Genomic DNA, 19,042 nt, shown 5'->3' with positions numbered 1-19,042 from the left:
TTCTCGCTGGTGGCCGCTAGATGTCGCCGCCGCTGACTGCTGCTGCGTTCAGGTGCTCCTCAGAAATTCATGTTCCCAACTTTTAAGAGAAAATAAACTCACAGATTTAAAAAAGGGAACAATTGAGGCAAAGAAACCAGGAACAAGACATGAGTATATTTAAAAAAAATAGATTATCAAGAGCAAAATTAACATAAATATGCAAGAGAGTATTAAAATAAATAGGTTTTGTTTTGTTTTGTTGTTTTTTTTTTACCAGTGGTGGAGTACATTCACATAAGGACAATTTTGAGATACTTTGCTTGAGTATTTCCATTTTATACCACTGTCTACTTCTACTACACTGCAGCTCAGTGGTAAATATTGTACCCTACATTTATACTCCACTACTTACTTTACAATATTTGATAACTTTAGTTACTAGTTACTTTACAGATTCGGATTAATAATATAAAACATAGTTTTTTATATATACCATAGCCTATATTTAGTAAATAAAATAAGCTGCACTTTACCAGCTACAAATTTAAAGTGATGTACACATTAATACATCAATAATTATAATCCAATAATATAATAATTAACATTATTCTGAAATCCATCACATAATGTGAAGGCCTTCTTTTAGTTTTGGTATTTTAAGTATTTAGAAGCTAATACCTTTCTACTTTTACTTAAGTAAAATGTTGTTTTGGGGGACAAATTACAGAAACACCAGAGAATACAACAAAGATTCAGAAATGCGGAGAGATGAGTGAAACACTGCACAACACGCTAATGTCTGAAGATTAATACAAGCTGGTACCATTTAGCGCAGGATTAGGCTATTTTTGGATGCAACTGCACTATTGTACAGGTGTTTATAGTCACCAAATGTGCATGGTATATCAGTCTCCCAAAATATGTTAAGGCTAGTTGATGCTGTGAAGTTTCATCTATTAGAATGCATTACATTGACATGCAAAGATCAAACCACCAACTATACTATGATGTTTATAGCAGATAAAAGTTTTTTAAAAAGTCAAATTTACAAAAGAGAACCTGTTTGTTTTCCCCAGGTTGGGAATTTAGGCTAAACTCCTGCATTAACATTTTATTTTTACTGTCAAGACATTCAGCCGTTTAATTTACTCTGAGCCACCGTGCACAGTCAGTAAGTTTACACCACAGGCAGCCAACAGTCAGCTGAAATTAAAGAGCTCCAACACTGCAGACACAACACAATTAGATGAGAGTTCATTAATGAGCGCAGCCTGAAATCAAGACAAAAGCCCCTGTGGAGGAAAGAGCGAACAAAAGACATGTTTAACAAATACAAGTTTAATATCAAAACAGACCTACAATCCATCATCAAGTGAATTCCAACAGTAGAAACATCAAACGTTGGTTTATTTCAAGCTCTAAGTACTTTGTGATTATTAATTATCTGACAGTATTGGAGGCTTAAATTCCAGCTACATTCACTTTACACGTGAACATAAAAACCTCAAAACACACCGGGACAGAAATACAAGTGAGTCTGTAAAATAACCTCCATCGTGACAACAGCCAGTAAGAGAGGAATTTAAGCGAACAATAAATCCTGTTTCTTCAACAACACGGACATAAACATGTACATTTATTTACAACTAGCCCCACCTGAGGACAGATACAGAAAACACAGGAGGAAGAACAGCGTGGAGTGACCGCTGATTGTTTCCAAAAGATCTGAAGAGTTAGATTTGGTTATTTAACTGCGGTATTAAACTCCCTATTTTGATTCTTTTCTTTTTTGCAGCTTACTCACTCCCATCACACTTGTTTTACCAAACATTAGCTCTCATTTTGGAGTCAAACACTTCATTTGATTTGTGGCGGCGCAGCAAAACATCAGGTGTTAACATGAAATGATAATTTGACTTTCTGAAGGTGCATCTCCACTGTAAACTGTTTACTTCCCGTCACCGCAGATGCCCAAAGAATCCAGTGGAAACGCTGCGTGATCAGTGGCCATTTCACCATTTTGTGAAGGATCTTCCTTACTCACATCCACCTCTTTGTAAATTCTTTCAAATTAGGTCAACATGTAAAGCTCCAAGTTAATTTTGTATGTTTCCCACTCCGATAATCTTCTATTTACATCTATGTTTTCACAAAATGTCCTTCCAGGCATCAGTTTAGTTTCACCCTGGAGTCCAACAATGATAACCCAATGAAACCCAAGCACTTTTTTGGGCCCAGAAATAGAGTTCATGAAGCGCTATTATTGGGAGAGAAGGAGGAGGAGGAGGAATGGCTGGTGAGGCTCTTAGAACTGCTGCACGATCAGTTTCTTCTTCCCGTCGTGGCTGAACTTGTTTGAGCGGAAGAGGTCGCTGTCGTAGAAGGCCGTCAGGTTGTGGATGTTGATCTGTCTCGCCTGGAGGAGGGAGAGGAGAGGACGGGGAAAAGAAGGGACAGAGAGCGACAAAAGGAGGTGATTAGAGCTTGGATTCATTTCTCAGCGTCGACCAAAATCAGTGTGTTACAAGTAAGGCTAGAGTTTTGGCTCCCAAGTAGGTGTGTCTCTAGACAAAAGAATTGGGAGTCTAATCCTGATCTGAACAGTAATCTGTGTTTAGTCACCTCAGCCTGCTGATGTTTCAAAGCTGCTCTCCTTCATGACAGTGCACATTTAACTACACAGTGAAAACTAGGCGTTGAGCTACAACTCTCATTCTCATAAACAAAAAGTAACTGTACAAAACATTCAGCTAGCAGCTTGTAATCTGTAGCCACTGCTAACCAGATAAAATGACAAACTTTAAAAGTTAGGTCACATCAGCTAATTAGCATTAATTCTGTGAGAAACCTAATGAGACAAACTGTATCATGTCTGTTGCTCTCATTACAGTTCAAGAGGCTGTAATGCTGGTGAGTAAAGAGAAGGAAACAGAAAGTTGGATGAATAAAAAAAGGAATTGTCAATTAACTCCTTAATACTAGTGATGCAAAAACATTTAAAGTTTGGTCTGACAGTACCACCATAGAAAGCACAAGTTATTTAATACCTAAACATTCCCTAAATGTGATTAATGCCAACGTTAGCATTGCTAAAGGTAGCGTGGTAACACAAATCTATTGATGTTATCTATACCGCAGTTATTTTTACACAAGCCATTTCACACGCTCATCATGTCCTCATCATTTATGGTCACCTTCTCATGCAGGTCTTTCTCTGGTATCTCGATGGTGTCGTTCTGGACTCCGTATCGGTTCCTCTGATAGCTGACCTGCTCGGCCACCAGCTGCTTGAGGATGAAGAGCAGCAGCTCGTTGTTGTCCCTGCGGAAGGCCAGGTAGCGGGAAAACGTCTGGACAGAAACACAAGACAACACCGACTTTAAAAAAAACAAAACATTCGGGCCAGCTCTAGTACCCTGCGCTACAAGAGCGTTAACCTCACAGACAAGTTAATGATGTCGTGTTGATGTGTGTACATTGTCTGTATATGTGTACTATATGTAGAATCCATGTTGAAGGTGCTCTTTGTACAGACTGAAAACAAATTTCCTCCACTGAGGACAATAAAGAATGAATCTGAATCAATCTAAATAGCCCATTCTGCTCCGCACCGCTCTGTGTGCGTGCGTGTGTTGCTGCAGTATGTAAATTGACTTGATAGCGTTACGTGTGAAAAAGACACGGATAAACTACAAATATGAGTTTGCTTGGCAATATTCTTGACTAGCACCCAGCAGCTAGCTTGCTCCGACCATAAAGCTGCTGTTAGCTGCTCGCTGTGCAGTGGGGTGAGATCCACAGACTCTCTTACTCTAGTTTATATGGCACCAAATTACTTCATTGATGAAAAATACGACTCAGATCACATTTAAACATCCGCCGGCAGCCTCGCACCTTCCTCATGCTCCTCATGACGCTGAACTTCTGCGTGTCGATGAAGCTCTCTAGCATGACCCTGATGGCCATGTTGACGTCATCCTCCAGCACATAGTCCCTCAGGTGTATCTTGGCGTGGGCCTCCGCCATGCGGATCATCGACTCAATATGACGAACCGTGATGGGGATGCTGCCTGTGGCCTGTTAGTGAGACCAAACCAAGATTAACGGATTTTTAATCATTAAGTCCAAACTGCCATTCAAAGCAGCAGCAAACTACTTTTTACACGCTTTGAGGGTCAAATGTCACGACTACAGTCAAACTAATGACCATTAGATACATTCATGTTATTTAAATTACATTCTTTTGTAGGTTTGTTTGTGATTTATAAATATGTTTTAATGTCATTGGGTGGAAAAGTTGAATGAACTCACCATCGACTCTTTTCGGAGGTCACTGTAGATGCGAGCCACCTTGTCCTGGTCCATCTGGTTCAGTTTGGGATGAACCTGCAGACACAAGACAAAACATTTACGGAAAATTAGTAATAAAACTTTAGCCTGGTCTTTCATATCCTGTTGAACCAAACACAAAACTTTATATTCTATTGATGTTATATAACTCTAAACTTTAGGTGCATGAAAAATATCAGCTTTATAAAACAAAAAGGGGTTAGAATAAATTTTGGGAGGCAAAACACAAACAAAAAAGAAGTGTTTTATGGTTTATTTTGTACAAACGTTAAGATTCTTGTCAATTAAAGTACTTACTCATTTAATGATGTTTCATTTTATGACAAAAACATTTGTTAAGAGCGTGTGTACGTACCCGCTCCTTGGCGTAGATGATGTACTTCTTCACGAGTTCCTGGGGAATCGTCGGCACGTCAGACGTGTTGGGCAGAATCACGTCTTCTAAGGCCACGCCCCCTTCCTTGTTGCTGGGGTGATGTTTGATGTGGGAGCCAACCACGAAGCGTGCCAACATCTCATCCTGGTTGCAAAAAATAAATAAATAAAAGAGCACCAGCCTGATTTATATTTTTAATTCAGATTAAATTCCCTTCCACTTATTTAACTAACCATCATAATATTATAATAATTTAACTTCAAAACAAAAACTTTAGCATGTTTTCCCTCAATTATTTTGTAAACTTAGCAAGATTCTCAGATTCTAGGCATCAACTGGATGGGCAGCAAAAGTCAGGCATGCAAACTGGTCAGGGGTAAAAAAGGTGAGAAGGATACGCAAGCAGAGAAACGTACAGAGACAACATAAGAGGGGTCTTTTTTTAAGCTTACATGTTGTATAGATAACATTCTAGTGACATTTCCTGTTCTGCCTGTCCTACATCAATTTATGATGAAAATGTTTTTATTTATGTAAAAAGGGAAACAACATTCAGGTGGCAGGTGACAATTCAAAATCTATAAGTATTACAGAATCTAAAGCAGTGCGGCTCTCTTCTGTGTTGCTTTCACATGATTGGCTGTTGGGTTTCTCATCGGACAAATCAAGTAGTTGTCCCATTTTGGTTTCAAAACGGCAAATATCGCCGAACAGGTGAGGAGTTTGCATGCCTGAAAACTTTCTACCTGCTGCTCCAGCTACACAGACGTTACAGTTAAAGAAAGAAATGAAGGTTATGAAGATGTGCGTTTGTACCTGTACAGGGTCAATAGTGTCTCGGACGACACACAGCACATCGAAACGAGACACGATGGGCTCCGTCAGGTCCACGTTGTCAGCAAAGGTCAGGGAGGGGTCGTACCTGCCGCCTGCACAGAAACAAGCACAGAGACCTGAAAACACGGACAGGAAAGCAAACACACCGCCAGCAACAACTTCCTAAAACATATTCATACTTAAACATACAATTTACACGCTTCTTTAGCTCTTTTAGAACCAATAATAAAACTAAACTCGCAGGAGACAGTGGAGCTTTATTCTGTACGTGATAAATGTAAATAAGAACATGATGTTAGGAGAAAACACTAAATTCAATATCGAAGGTTTGAGTTCGTGGTTGAATCTGTAACTATTATGATGATAAATTAATTAGTTCAGTCATTTATAAAGCACAAATGCCAAACGTTTCATTTGTGAGGATTTACATAAAGTTTTTGAAAAATGTAATATGAATGTTGTAGTCTCTTGTAGCATGAAATAGGCCTTCTGACCTCCGTCTAAAGCTTTCAACGTTGCTTTTCTCTGCAACGATAAAATACTATGCATGATAAAAGCAGAAAAGGATGTTCACTGACTTTCATTTCGCTCTGAAAGGATTAGTAACGGTTGATGAATATCAGCTTTGTCAGTGTGGACAAATAAGGCGAGAGGTGCACCGTGAGTTTCTAACAGATTTCACACTGTGTTACGTACCAATGGGGTTAGAAGCTGCGATGACGGTGCACCTGGCCTGCAGCGAGGTGACGATGCCGGCTTTAGAGATGGAGATGCTCTGCTGCTCCATGGCCTCGTGGATACTCGTCCTGTCAGCATCATTCATCTGGAGGACAGAGTGGGGTTAGACCGTTGTTTATGTCACGATTTAATAGTGATGTCTGACAGGAAATAGTATGAACGCTTTCACAATCAGCAGTCGTGTCTCAGCTCACCTTATCAAACTCATCGATCAGACAGACGCCACGGTCAGCCAGCACCAGTGCGCCGGCCTCCAGCGTCCACTCACGGGTGACCGGGTGTCTCTGGACGTAAGCAGTCAACCCGACGGCCGAGGCCCCCTGGCCCGTGGTGAACACAGCACGACTCGACACCTTCTCAACATACCTGCAAAGACAAATCCATCAGAACTTTCTATTTAAATTTATTCCTGGTAATTTTGTTATAAAGAAAGAAAGATGCAGGAAAAAAAGTGATATTTTTTCCTGCATCATGTGTTGATACGCACTTGAGGAACTGGGACTTGGCGGTTCCCGGGTCTCCACACAGCAGCACATTGATGTCTCCACGCACCTTGTGTTTCCCACCTGGAAGAGAGAGAAGAGAGTTTGTGGGTAATGGAGTCGGAGGGAGGATGTTGTTGCTTCAGGTTTGCAGTTGACTCGCCTACCTGGATTTTTGGGTTCTCCTCCAAACAGCGACAGGGCCAGGGCTCTCTTGATGTCCTCGTGGCCGTAGATGGACGGCGCCATGCTGGCAAAGATCTACAGAGACGACAGACAGTTAGGAAACGTCCGTACAGCTGTGATTATAAAAACTGTTGGTCAGGATTGTACCTGGAAATAACACAAAGCATCATCAATCGTTTGAAGATCCTGTTTTAACTTTATAATACAGTTTACAAAACAGCCCAACTGTGTTGTGATTAAATGTGCGTTTGTTACTTTTTAAAAAAGGTCAGACGTTTTATAGTTTTTGTATTTTCCCTGATTTCTGCCCATAGTAAAGTTGTAGTTTAGCTTTAATTTAATTACCCTCAAAATATCCATCATCTTGTGACGGATATTTTGGGGGTGAAAAGGCTGTTTTCCCAGCAGGTTGTGTAGCAGCTGCACTTACTGAAGAGTAATAACATATTTGATTGTAGCTGTCATGGCCATCTATGGCAACAAATCTTCTGCAGTTTAAATTTCTTATTTTTCTAAATTTGACCACTAATTTCACAACGAACCCGAGAGGCTGACTCTGATGTTGATCGTGTTCTTATCGCTCAGTTTAACCCGTGGGGACAAAAACTGGGGGTTAAGACCTGGTTTTAGGGTTCTGGTTAAGGTCGGGGATGTAGGGTGCGTTAGCGTGTGCCTCCTCACCCGTTCTCCGATGCGTTCGTCCTTGGAAAGGGCGACGATGGCCTTGATGTCTTCGTCCGTCAGCTCGGCCACGGCGACGCCCTCGTCCCTGCGGGTGATGTGGTTGGCCATGATCACTGTGGCAAACACTGGGAAGCCGTTGGACATGTTCAGAGAGCCGTCGTAGTTGTTGTTGTAGATGCCCGTCAATTCCTGATAGAAAAATAAATTAAATCATTTTTAAGTTTCTTTTTCACCATGGTGCAGATTTTAAACACCCGGTAATCACAAATTAACTTTTTGCATGCAGGTTTAGCTGTTTTATAAATGTTATTTTGAGAAATTTGGATCTGTGATTTCATTGTAGGCTTATCTCAAATGTCTAAAACACGTTTTTCCTTTTAAACGCCACTCACAATCTCGTCTCCGGGTTTGCAGCTGTCCACCAGGTCGGCCAGCAGGATGGCGTCTTTAGAGCGTGGGAGGCGGCCGGCAGCGACCTTACCGGGGCTTTCCTGGATGGTGATTCTCTGGTAGTTTTGGTACACAGTCTGCAGGAGGAAGACGATTGGTTAATTCACAGAAACAAAGAGACAGACCATTGGCTGATACATGACAGGAGAATGAACCAGCTTATCAATAAACGCTTTGTGTTGCTTTTAAATTAAAATAATGCAGCAGACACAAACGATGTTGTCACATATAAAGTAAAGTTATAAAACCAGAAATGAAGTGTTTTAAAAATGTGTTCATACACACAGCAGTAACCATTTAATCAGGATAATGAGTATGTGAAGGTCTTCATATTTTCTGCATAAACATTTATCAACTTAAAACATTCAACCTTCACACCAACATATCCACCGCACGAGGGGCCTCTCACCTCCTCCATGTTGATCTCAAAGGGGCCCATGGACTGACACTCGGGACAAGAGCCCGGCTTCACCTCCTGGTTCTGCGACTGGAAGAAGGGTCCCAGCACGAAGTTACACTTGTTACAGTTGTACTTGACCATGCCGAGCTGAGGGAGGACGCCGGTGCAGCTGCTCACCACGCCGCTGGTCCGGATCAGCTGGTTCAGGTGGAGCTGCCTGAAGAAGAGGAGAAGAAGAAGAAAACCTGTTTGTAAAAGTGCAGAAACTTTCAGACTCTGACAGCGCTGTTGCTATTTTACTTGTGCCAAATTATCTCTTATCTTTTGTTTTAATCTTCTAAAACATTTTTGTGGCCCTTGGCATTTATATAACAGCTATTATTTACCATTCCAACTGCTTTTATTGATTCAGATGTCTGAGCTGCTCCGAGTAGAAAGTGTTTCATGCAGTGTTTGTGATTAGAGTTTTAGGAAATCAGCAAGTTAATTTTATTTATATAACCCATAAATTAAAGGGCTTCACAATCAGTAGAACACACAACACCCTCAACCCTTAGATCCTCCTTTCAGATCAGGAAAAACATTTCACGGAAAAAGAGAAACCTCATGCTGCGTTCATGTTATATCAGAGTTATTGTAAGTTTTCAACATAAATAGCGTTCACTTCAACATCGATGTCGTAAGCATTTCTGAGAAAAATGTATGTCTTGGCCTCAATATATTGATAGAAAATAATACTGTCAAGGAACAATAATTTATAGTCGCATGGCTAATTCAGTCATTATATAACCACCTTGATGACGTGAACTCTCGCAAGTCACGTCGCAGACAGAAGCGGGGACAAAAGATAAAATATTACCTGAGGGAGCGGATCTCCTCCACCAGCGGCAGGTTGCAGATGCGGACGTGGATCTCGTGGGCAATGCGGTCGTATTTCGGGTACATGGCCAGCACGACTTCTTTAGCTGCTTCATCGAAAACCTGAAGACAAAACAGACACAATGTAGGTGGACTGTGAGTTTGATTCAGGTCACTTAAACACCTGTTGTCGGGTTGGTTCAGACTAAGGAAAAGTTCTGGTCTGTTTCATGCTTACACTTTAACAAACCAAAAGAAGTACATTTGAATTCTTCTTACTAAAGTGGACATTTCAGGTGGTCCTGTAATTTAGTCAGCACCACAGTTTCACTGACCACTTTCTCATCAGCATAAAACGAACCGAGTCAAAATGGCAAATGCACCGGATTTCATATGAACCGCACCAGAAACATCAGGTAGATGAAGATGGGAGGCTCTCGCACGTCAGACCACAAAAATGGACTGTGTGTTTGAATCATTAAACACATTAAACGGTCTCAGACGACGTTTATTAACACTAACAACAACAGAGCTACACTCACCTTCAACATCTCAGTTGGAGCCTCTGGTAGGAAGTAGGCCAAAACATGCTCTCTGGCTGCGAGGTCTTCATAGTTTACAACCAGACTCTCCTTATTCTCTGTAAGAAGAGGAAACTATTTCATTCATTTAAAACCAGAAAGCAGTTAACTGTCCATTTATCAGAGAGTATGTATGAACACATTTCAGCATTTTATAAAACGTGAGTTGAGAAAGTTAAGCTACCTTTGCACATGTCGCTGATCTTCTCCTTGAAGACGTTGTGGCCGTTTTCGTCGACGTGGGTCCGCAGGAAGTTCTTGAAGCGGTTGTAGATCTCCAGCCTGGGAGCTGCCATGGACACCCACTCCCTCACCGTGTGGCCCTGCAGACCGGGAACATACCGTCAGACCCTCTAACACAGCTGGAAGGTACCAGGACATCATTGCATCTGTGCTTTTATTACTCGAGCAGCAGCTTTACAACCTTCATATCCTCCAAGTTCTCGATGCTCTCGATCATTTCCTCCTCTTCTCCATCTGCAACGCCCTCTGCCGCCCGCTCGGCCAATCGCCTTCGCCGAGCCGCCGGGCGCTCGTCGTCTTCATCTTCGCTGTCTGGATAACGATAAAATGAATGGATTATTCACTCAGTCATCTTTACATCCCACCACCTTCCCACCTAGACCCCTTTAAACACGCCTCTGCCTAACATCTGTGTCTTTTAACATTTGTCTGATTTATTTTTATTATACATTAGATGATTTCCTTTTGGGAAATGAGCCTCATTCACACACACACACACACACACCACAACAAAAACCCATATTGGCATCCATTCACTCCTCACCGTAGAGCAGTCCTCTCCTCAGCCGTCCGCTGAGGCCCTGCTCCCTGTCCCTCCTCCTCATAGCCTCCTCGGCAGCTGCCCGGGCTCCAGGCGACAGCTCCGACAGATCTTCGTCATCCAGGTCCAAACCCTCTGCTTCATACTGATCCAGCGCCGGGATAGCACGGTAATCCCTGAGCAGAGAGAGACGAGGAAAACACTTGTAATCGAGCCCCCCTAAGACTTTCTGACACAAAAACAAATCTGCTATTTAAAATTCAGAGCCAATCCTCACCTCTCCATCCCATCCCCGATCAGCTCCTCTCCGTCTCCATCTTCCTCCTCCTCTCCGGGCAGGGTTACATCCCCCAGCAGCCCCTCCGACTCATCCTCGAAGGGCGGCAGGTCTCGTCCGGGGCTGGAGGTCAGGTCTCCCCTCCTGGAGGCCCGGCTGGGGCTGGTGGCCATGTGGTACGACTCGGAGGAATCCTATCAGCGAACACACGGATTACTCGAATTATTGTTATTTCAATACGACATGACTTATCTACCAGACTTGCAGTACTAATGTACAGTGTATTACTGGGCACCATCATTTTACAGTGTTTTTTTTTTGATGGCTATCTAATGTATTTTGTACTTGTGCTTATTTTACCTGTAAATGTGCATTTACTTACGGTTTCTTATTGTTTTTAAATGTGTAACTATTTCTAAATTATATTTGTTTTATGAGTTTGCGTGTCTGTTTTTGCCAAATTTCCCATAATAGATAATAGAGACTGAACCGGACGATTAACTTTTACTTAAGTAACAGATGTCTTTCATCACTACTGATTGTCATCCATGGATTTAAAAGTTACAGGCTAAGTTTAAAAGCACTTAAACAGTGCATTTGTACCTTGTCAGTATCAACTATTTTCTGCAAATACAGTTCCTCTCCCATCAGAGGATGAACTATTTTACCACATAACATAATTTGATACAAGACAAAAACTAACAGAAAGGTACTCTGTCTTGAAGAAACTTCTTACTGTGTACAACCCTGGTAACTTTATGTCTTTTGAGTTGATTTACTCCTCATAACATGGTAATAAATCTCAAACATAGAATAACTAAGAAACAATGATTTTACCAGAAGCTGGTGGCCATGTGGTGAAAAACAGAATAGTCACAAAAGGTAACAGGATAAACTGAAGAGGTTTAACATAATAAAAAAGGACGCAGAGTTAGAAATAGTAATGGTCACAACATGTGGAAGTGAGTCGATAAGTAAAAGCTTTGAGTTTAAGACTGTTTCATTAGGTAAATTGCGTTAATGTCTGTTATTATCTCTCACTTGACTGCTTTTAACTGCATCTGCATTACAGTTCACTCTGTAAGTTAGTTAATCCACGGACATAAACTGACACTTTATTTTTATTAATTTAACGTTAGCAGATAACAAAACGCTCATCAGCCACATGTCAAGTCTTTTACAGCCAGAGGACAAAACAAAACAGACACATGATCATTGTTCGTGCTGTTCGCAACGGTGCAAAGGCGAAAAAATGCATTTTTCATTCAGTGCAGGTTTGACTTTAAACGTAGTTTTATTCATTCTTCTGATATATTAAGTAATAATCTAACCCTCTGGCATCGCTGTGATGCCGGCGAAAATGAAAATGTCAACTTATTACACATGAAACTCAACCTACAAACTTAAATCTGCTTAATTGAACTTCTAACTCCTTCAGTAGACACTAGAAACCGATAATGTCGTCTGATTTTAATCAGTTTTCACTCACCGCCATTGTTCCAGTCTGTCTCTCTCTGCCTCTTGTAAAGAAACTTCTGCTTCCTGCGGAGAGTCACTTTTTCGCGCGAAAAAACCACGTGACGATCAAAGCCCGCGAAAAATAATGAATATTCAAATAAGGTTCTGACGTTGTGCCTTCTTATTGGTCGGTCTGTTTAAAAGAGGCGGCGTCTTAAAGCTACAGTGCATTAGATTTCTGTTAATCCCGTCTACGGTTTGACCACAAAGGTTTGACACATATACACAATTCAGTATTATTCAGATGGCTGTGTTGGCATGCTCTTTTAGTCCAAGTATGTCCCTAAAGCAAAAAGTCACAATTAAATAATACTATATAAATATTAAACAATAAACAAACTAACTAACTAAAATAAAGATATATCTTAAACTGAAAATATGTCTTGTTTTTTGACAAGAAGGAACACATTTTCCTGATAAAAAGCACTTAATAACGTAATAACGTAATAACATAATATTTAGTACAAAATCTTGTAAATCACTGAACAACAGATTACTGTCACCTTATAACTGATTTACTTTGGTAGTTCATGATGTTCATGACCTGCACAGTGAAAGAAAATGACTGCCTTGTATATTGTGGTTTATTAAAAAAACATTTTTTTTATTTCATAATTTCTTTAATTTCTAAATTGTATTGTTTTATTATGTTGTCTTTTTTTGTATTGTACTGACTAGATACTAAATCTGGCTAAAGCCAGGATATTTATATAGACGCAAGCAGAGATGTTCATTAATGTGCACTGTCCCTTTTAAATGAATAAATGAACAATTATTAAAATAAAAAACACTAATAATAATAATTGTGATAACATCACAGTACTTTTATACAACCAACAACAATTATATTTTCAAAATTTCCACCGGTTGTTCTCGGTTTGTGGCATGAGGAGATACATTTTGCTGCAATTACTTGGACATTTCTCCCAGTAAGTAGGAGAGTTTCTGATTTTAGATTGGGAACCCTTCAGAAGGCTGTGAGAGAAAGCGGCGCCGGACCGCACAATAAAACAAACTCACCTTTCTCTCAGCGTCAGAGCAGGGGCGGAGTTTATGACGTGATACTTTTTCCCGGGAAAAATTAGGCCGCGTTCAAGAAAATCCGTTTCACAGCCGTTGTCATATCCTCTCTCAGAAAGCGTTTGGCCCTGTCCCAAAATGTTTAATTTCTTCAGGTTTCCTTTCCCTTTTAAAACATTTACCAACAAAGGAACATTTGAAGAACCTTCTTTGAGGATTTAGAGCACATGGTGTTTTAATTAATTAATTTTGTTTTCCAGCTGTAGGCAGTCCAGCCTAGACGGTGGTGATTATTCTCAACATTTGTTATTTCGCCTATGGAGTATGCGGATGTTTTATTTACTTGAATGCATTAGAACAAGTTGTACATGTAGTTAGTGTTAGCTTTCTGAGGAGTGGAGCTGATTTATTTGTCTTTGAGTAGCTACTTTTATTCAAGTACTGTAACGTTACTCTGGCGAAAACTTGCAGCACACAATCAGTCTACATTTTCAGCAAAGAATCAAGAGGCGGGACTGAAACACACACTGTGTTACCTGTGAAGTGAAAGCAACCAGGGGCGGGGAGTTAGACAAACTCCACCCCTCACGGACCAGAGTCAAACCAGATTGTTCTGCAGAGACACGGACTGATAAACAGACGATCAGATTCACCTTCAGACCAAACTAACAACTTCCTTTGAGTGAGTTCAGCTATAGGAGAGAAAAGTGGAAAACTACAACACTGCTGCTTCAACCTGCAGACGCTCCACACTCTGAAGGTGAGTTTGACTAAAAACACAACTAAAAGTGAAAGTGAGAGGGGGGAGGGGAGCCAGGACTCACGGTAGCCTACCTTATGTGTTTTCAGCTTCTCCAAGAGACAAAATGGCTTCCAGATCAGAGGAGGATCTCTGCTGTCCGGTCTGTCATGACGTTTTTAGATATCCTGTTCTTCTGGCATGTAGCCACAGCTTCTGTAAAGACTGTCTGAGGAGATGGTGGAGACAGAAAGAAGCACGCGAGTGTCCAGTTTGTAAGACAGTATGTTCATGGAAGAAACCACCATTTAACCGGGCGTTAAATAACATGTGTCAGACCTATTTGTTGGAGAGAGATCAGAGAGATTCAGAGGCTCTCTGCAATCTGCATGCTGAGAAACTGAAACTCTTCTGTCTGGACCATCAGCAGCCAGTGTGTGTCGTTTGCAGAGATTCACAAATACACAGCAACCACAGATTCAGACCCATCGATGAAGCTGCACGACAACACAAGAAGGAACTTCAGGAAACTCTGGAGCCTGTAAAGAAGAAGTTAAAGGTTTCTGAAGATATTAAAGTGAAGTTTGATCAAACAGCAAAACACATTAAGGTCCAGGCCCGACACACAGGGAGGAAGATTAAGGAGCAGTTTCAGAAGCTTCACCAGTTTCTAGATGAGGAAGAGGAGGCCAGGATGGCTGCACTGAGGGAGGAAGAGGAGCAGAAGAGTCAGATGATGAAGGAGAAGATGGAGGCTCTGAGCAGAGAGATAGCAGCTCTTTCAGACACAGTCAGAGCCACAGAGGAGGAGCTGAGAGCTGAAGACGCTGCATTCCTGCTCAACTACAAGGATGCAGTGGAAAGAGTCCAGCAGCGCCCCCTGCTGGATGATCCACAGCTGCCCTCAGGAGCTCTGATAGACCAGGCCAAACACCTGGGCAACCTGACCTTCAACATCTGGAGCAAGATGAAGGACGTGGTCTCCTACACTCCTCTCATTCTGGACCCAAACACTGCTGATCCAAGACTCATCCTGTCTGAAGACCTGACCAGCGTGAGACGAGGAGAGGAGCAGCAGCTTCTTGGGAATCCAGAGAGGTTTGATAAATTCCCGTCTGTTCTGGGCTCTGAGGGCTTCAACTCAGGGACCCACAGCTGGGATGTCGAGGTTGGAGACTGTTCAGTCTGGTTTCTGGGTGTGTTAGCAGAGTCTGTCCAGAGGAAGGGACTCATCCAGTCTGGTTTATGGACAATGGGGTTGCATAAAGATAAATACTCAGCATGCTCACTAGGTTCATCCACAGTTCTCAGAGTGCAGAAGAAGCCCCAGAGGATCAGAGTGAATCTGGACTGGAATATTGGAGAGCTGTCGTTCTGTGATCCTGATACTAACACACACATACACACCTTCACACACACTTTCACTGAGAGGATGTTTCCATTTATTTTCACTGGGAATAAACTGCAGATATCACCTCTGAAGATCCGTGTGACAGTAGAACAGAACAGTTAGAGATAAATATTCATGGTGTTTATTTCTTAAAGGGGAAAAGTCTCTGAATTTAACCTGTTGAGCTGCATCTGCTCCTTCTGGAGGGGCAGGTGCAGCTCAACAGGTCTCATTATTCCAAAAATGTTCTATTCTTCTTAGATTTATTGTTTTTTTTTTTTTTTTTAATGTTCTTTTTTTAATTTAGTTCGAAAATCAGCTTTTGTTTATATTATCGATCTAAAATTATTTCATTTAGTTTCTGATTTATAGTTTCAGGTTCGTTTAAACTTTTTATGTGTTTTATATCTTGACTTTGCGATGGAAATTCTGCATGGACACGACCAATACTAAAGGAAAACACATAATAAATTAAAGCTGAAATCAGCGTTGGACGGGCCCTTGCACGTGAAGCGCTCTTATCAGGGCGGGACTCTTATCATTCTTGTAAAGTTTGGTACAGATGTGAGCATGTGCACTGAAATTACTACAACTTCCTGTTTCATGGTGAAACATTGATTTTCGATGACACGGATGGGAAAAGTTCTTATTTTTCATCTCCAATATCTTTTCATTGCACAGCGAAAATTTTAAGGTCGATTTGCTTAATTGTCTTGGAGGAGTTCAATGATGATTCAAGTTACTCGGTTATATTTATCTAGTATTCAGAGATATATATATATATATATATATATATATATATATATAAAATATTCAGATCCGTTACTTTAAGAGAAGGTTATAATACCTTACTGTAAAAATACTCTGTTACAAGTAAAAGTCCTGCATTAAAAATGTGACTTAAGTATAATCAGGTAGAGAAGAGTAAAAGCACTCACTGCAGAAAGAAAAATGTTTTTTGACTGTTTTAATCTTTTATGCATGTTGTATTATTACTGTTTATGTCTTTTATATTTGTTTGTTTTTTTATCCTTAACTTGCTCTTATATGTAAGTCTGTCCACGGACTAATATATAAATTGGAGATAAAGAGGATCATATTCATGTTGTTTATTTCTTAAAGGGGAAAAGTAACCTGTTGAGCTGCATCTGCTCCTTCTGTTGTCTCATTATTCCAAAAATATTTTATTTTTCTTTGATTTTTTTATTATTTATTTTTTTATATTCTTTTTGTTATTTAGTTTGAAAATCAGCTTTTTGTTTATATTGTCGACCATTTCACATCTAAAATTATTTCATTTAGTTTCTGATTTATAGTTTCTGGTTTGTTTAAACTTTTTATGTGTCATTTTAAATTGTTTTTTTTTTTATTATTATTATGACTTGTGTGTGTGTGAAGCCATGAAGACCAGGAACCACTTCTAGGAAGCTGATTTCACAATGTAATTTACACCCAGCAACAACTCAGTCGTCACTAATACTATTAATATTTGGCCCAGATGTAGGGTCTAGGTCTACTTTCTTGTGTTGTAGTACTTCTGTCATTTTCTTTTATTAATAAATTCTTAAAAGACAACGGTTTGTTGTAACTCAATTATATGCGCAATCCCTCACCAACAATACACTATTTCTACGTCACTATTACACATCACATTATTATTTTTATTATTACTTGTGCATTCATGACAACTGGATTTTGATGCTGTAATTGTTGAGGTGGAGCTCATTTTTAACTATTCTGTATCGGAAACATATTTTATTAAGTCTTCATATGTGTTGTGCGTAAAAATCTTAATTTGTAGAGTAACTGACTGAAGCTGTCAGATAAATGTAATGAAGTAGCCTAACTACAATACTTCCCTCTGAGATGTAATGGGGTAGAAGAAGAAAGTGGGAATGAAAAGAAAATACTCAAGTAAAGTACATTTAATTATTTAGCTGACACTTTTGTCCAAAGCGACTTACAATTGCTATATATGTCAGAGGTCGCACGCCTCTGGAGCAACTAAGGGTTAAGTGTGTTGCTCAGGGACACATCGGTGGACGTATCACAGTGGGGAAACAAACCCGGGTCTCTCACACCAAAGTCATGTGACTTATCCACTGTTCCATCACCACCCCTTCAAATGGTCAGATCAGACAATAAGTGAAATTTCTCTACATATAAAAAGGTTGACAATAGGACCTAATGATGAAAACAGAAGTAAATTTTTCTCAAATATAAACATGAAAATGTCCAATACACTAATAACTGAAAGCAGCTCTGTCTCATGTGACATGCAGGAGCCAAGAAACATTACCGTTGGTTGCATTTCCAGTTCGGAGTCATTTCTAAAAGATAACTTGTTGACATTTTTTGAGTTTGCAGCAAGGATCCTAGACTAGAGTCAGACCGAGGACAACAAGTGCACAACAACCTTTTGTAATGCACGGAGCTGCTCTGGAGGCAAAGGTCTTTAAATTTTATCAGTTTTTCTGGCTTAAAGCAACAGCATATTAAGAAAATGTCCTTATCCCTTCAGTCAACTGCTGAGTTATGACCTGAAGAGGTCTGCAGCTTATCCCCCACTTACAAAGCTGTCCTTTCATCCCTTCCAAAGAGATTGATCAAACACTCACATTTGACCTCACGTGATAATGCCAAAGACAGTCGTTCACAGAGCATGAAGCACACTTAGCAAAGCTTGCACACTGTCAGTCTACATTTTCAACAGTGATTCAATACAGTGGACTGAAACATACCCCTGTGTTACATGTGATGTGACAGCATTCAGCTCGGTCTCCACCCCTCACCTGACTGACCACAGAAAACTAGGAAACAGATGATCAGCTTCACCTTCAGAACAAACTAACAACTTCCTCTGAGTAAGTTCAGCTACAGGAGAGAAAAGTGGAGAACTACAACACTGCTGCTTCAACCTGCTGACGCTCCACACACTGAAGGTGAAGGTGACAAGGTGAAAGTTAGTAGACGAAGAGTCAGAGAGTCAGTCTCTGTCTGATGAGATGGTGGAGACAGAAACGAGCATGTGTCCTATTTATAAAAGAAGATCGTCAAAGGCAGAACCACCTTGTATGATTATGATTAAAACATCCAATCAAAGTTAATATTAACAGCTGAAATAAACAATGTGACATTATACATTGATCACTGTGTGGGTTTAAAAGAATTGTGCATTGATATTTACAATTTTGGTTTGACGATAAAGCCTGTCAGTTGTTTAGTTACCTTGATAGAATCAGAATCCGCTTTATTGCCAGGTGTGTGTACACATACGAGGAATTTGACTCAGGATTGTACATCATGATGTGCTTACTTATACAAAAATACCATAACACAATAACAAAATAATAATAAAATAAAATCAGACACAAACTACAGAATAGACAA

At 40.3% G+C, this 19,042-nt stretch overlaps 2 protein-coding genes across 4 annotated transcripts; one reads left to right on the top strand and one right to left on the bottom strand.

Moving 5' to 3' along the window:
- Positions 1–1,304: 1,304 nt before the first annotated feature.
- mcm2 (minichromosome maintenance complex component 2) lies at positions 1,305–12,577 on the bottom strand. Of its 3 annotated transcripts, none has more exons than XM_046028640.1 (20): positions 12,475–12,577; positions 10,986–11,179; positions 10,712–10,884; positions 10,349–10,479; positions 10,109–10,247; positions 9,886–9,983; positions 9,345–9,466; positions 8,495–8,702; positions 8,028–8,162; positions 7,633–7,824; positions 6,933–7,026; positions 6,771–6,849; positions 6,478–6,649; positions 6,242–6,368; positions 5,525–5,637; positions 4,688–4,852; positions 4,294–4,368; positions 3,877–4,059; positions 3,177–3,332; positions 1,305–2,398 (listed from the first exon to the last, which is right to left on the bottom strand). In XM_046028640.1, exons 1-20 carry the CDS (start codon positions 12,478–12,480, stop codon positions 2,288–2,290), a joined length of 2,673 nt encoding a protein of 890 aa, XP_045884596.1. In that variant the 5' UTR covers positions 12,481–12,577; the 3' UTR covers positions 1,305–2,287. The 3 variants fall into 3 exon arrangements, with proteins under 3 accessions (XP_045884596.1, XP_045884597.1, XP_045884595.1); XM_046028641.1 differs by lacking the exon at positions 12,475–12,577 and adding an exon at positions 12,385–12,405; XM_046028639.1 differs by lacking the exon at positions 12,475–12,577 and adding an exon at positions 12,317–12,385.
- Positions 12,578–13,948: 1,371 nt separating this feature from the next.
- Positions 13,949–15,806, top strand: LOC123956452 (zinc-binding protein A33-like). Its single transcript, XM_046028652.1, has 2 exons — positions 13,949–14,283; positions 14,373–15,806. The coding sequence occupies exon 2, from the start codon at positions 14,390–14,392 to the stop codon at positions 15,773–15,775; it is 1,386 nt and encodes a 461-aa protein (XP_045884608.1). The 5' UTR covers positions 13,949–14,283; positions 14,373–14,389; the 3' UTR covers positions 15,776–15,806.
- The last annotated feature ends 3,236 nt before the right edge of the window (positions 15,807–19,042 follow it).

The sequence above is a fragment of the Micropterus dolomieu genome, linkage group LG18 (assembly GCF_021292245.1).
Source record: "Micropterus dolomieu isolate WLL.071019.BEF.003 ecotype Adirondacks linkage group LG18, ASM2129224v1, whole genome shotgun sequence".
NCBI classification, from domain to species: domain Eukaryota; kingdom Metazoa; phylum Chordata; class Actinopteri; order Centrarchiformes; family Centrarchidae; genus Micropterus; species Micropterus dolomieu.
This window is presented reverse-complemented; position numbering and strand designations above follow the sequence as displayed.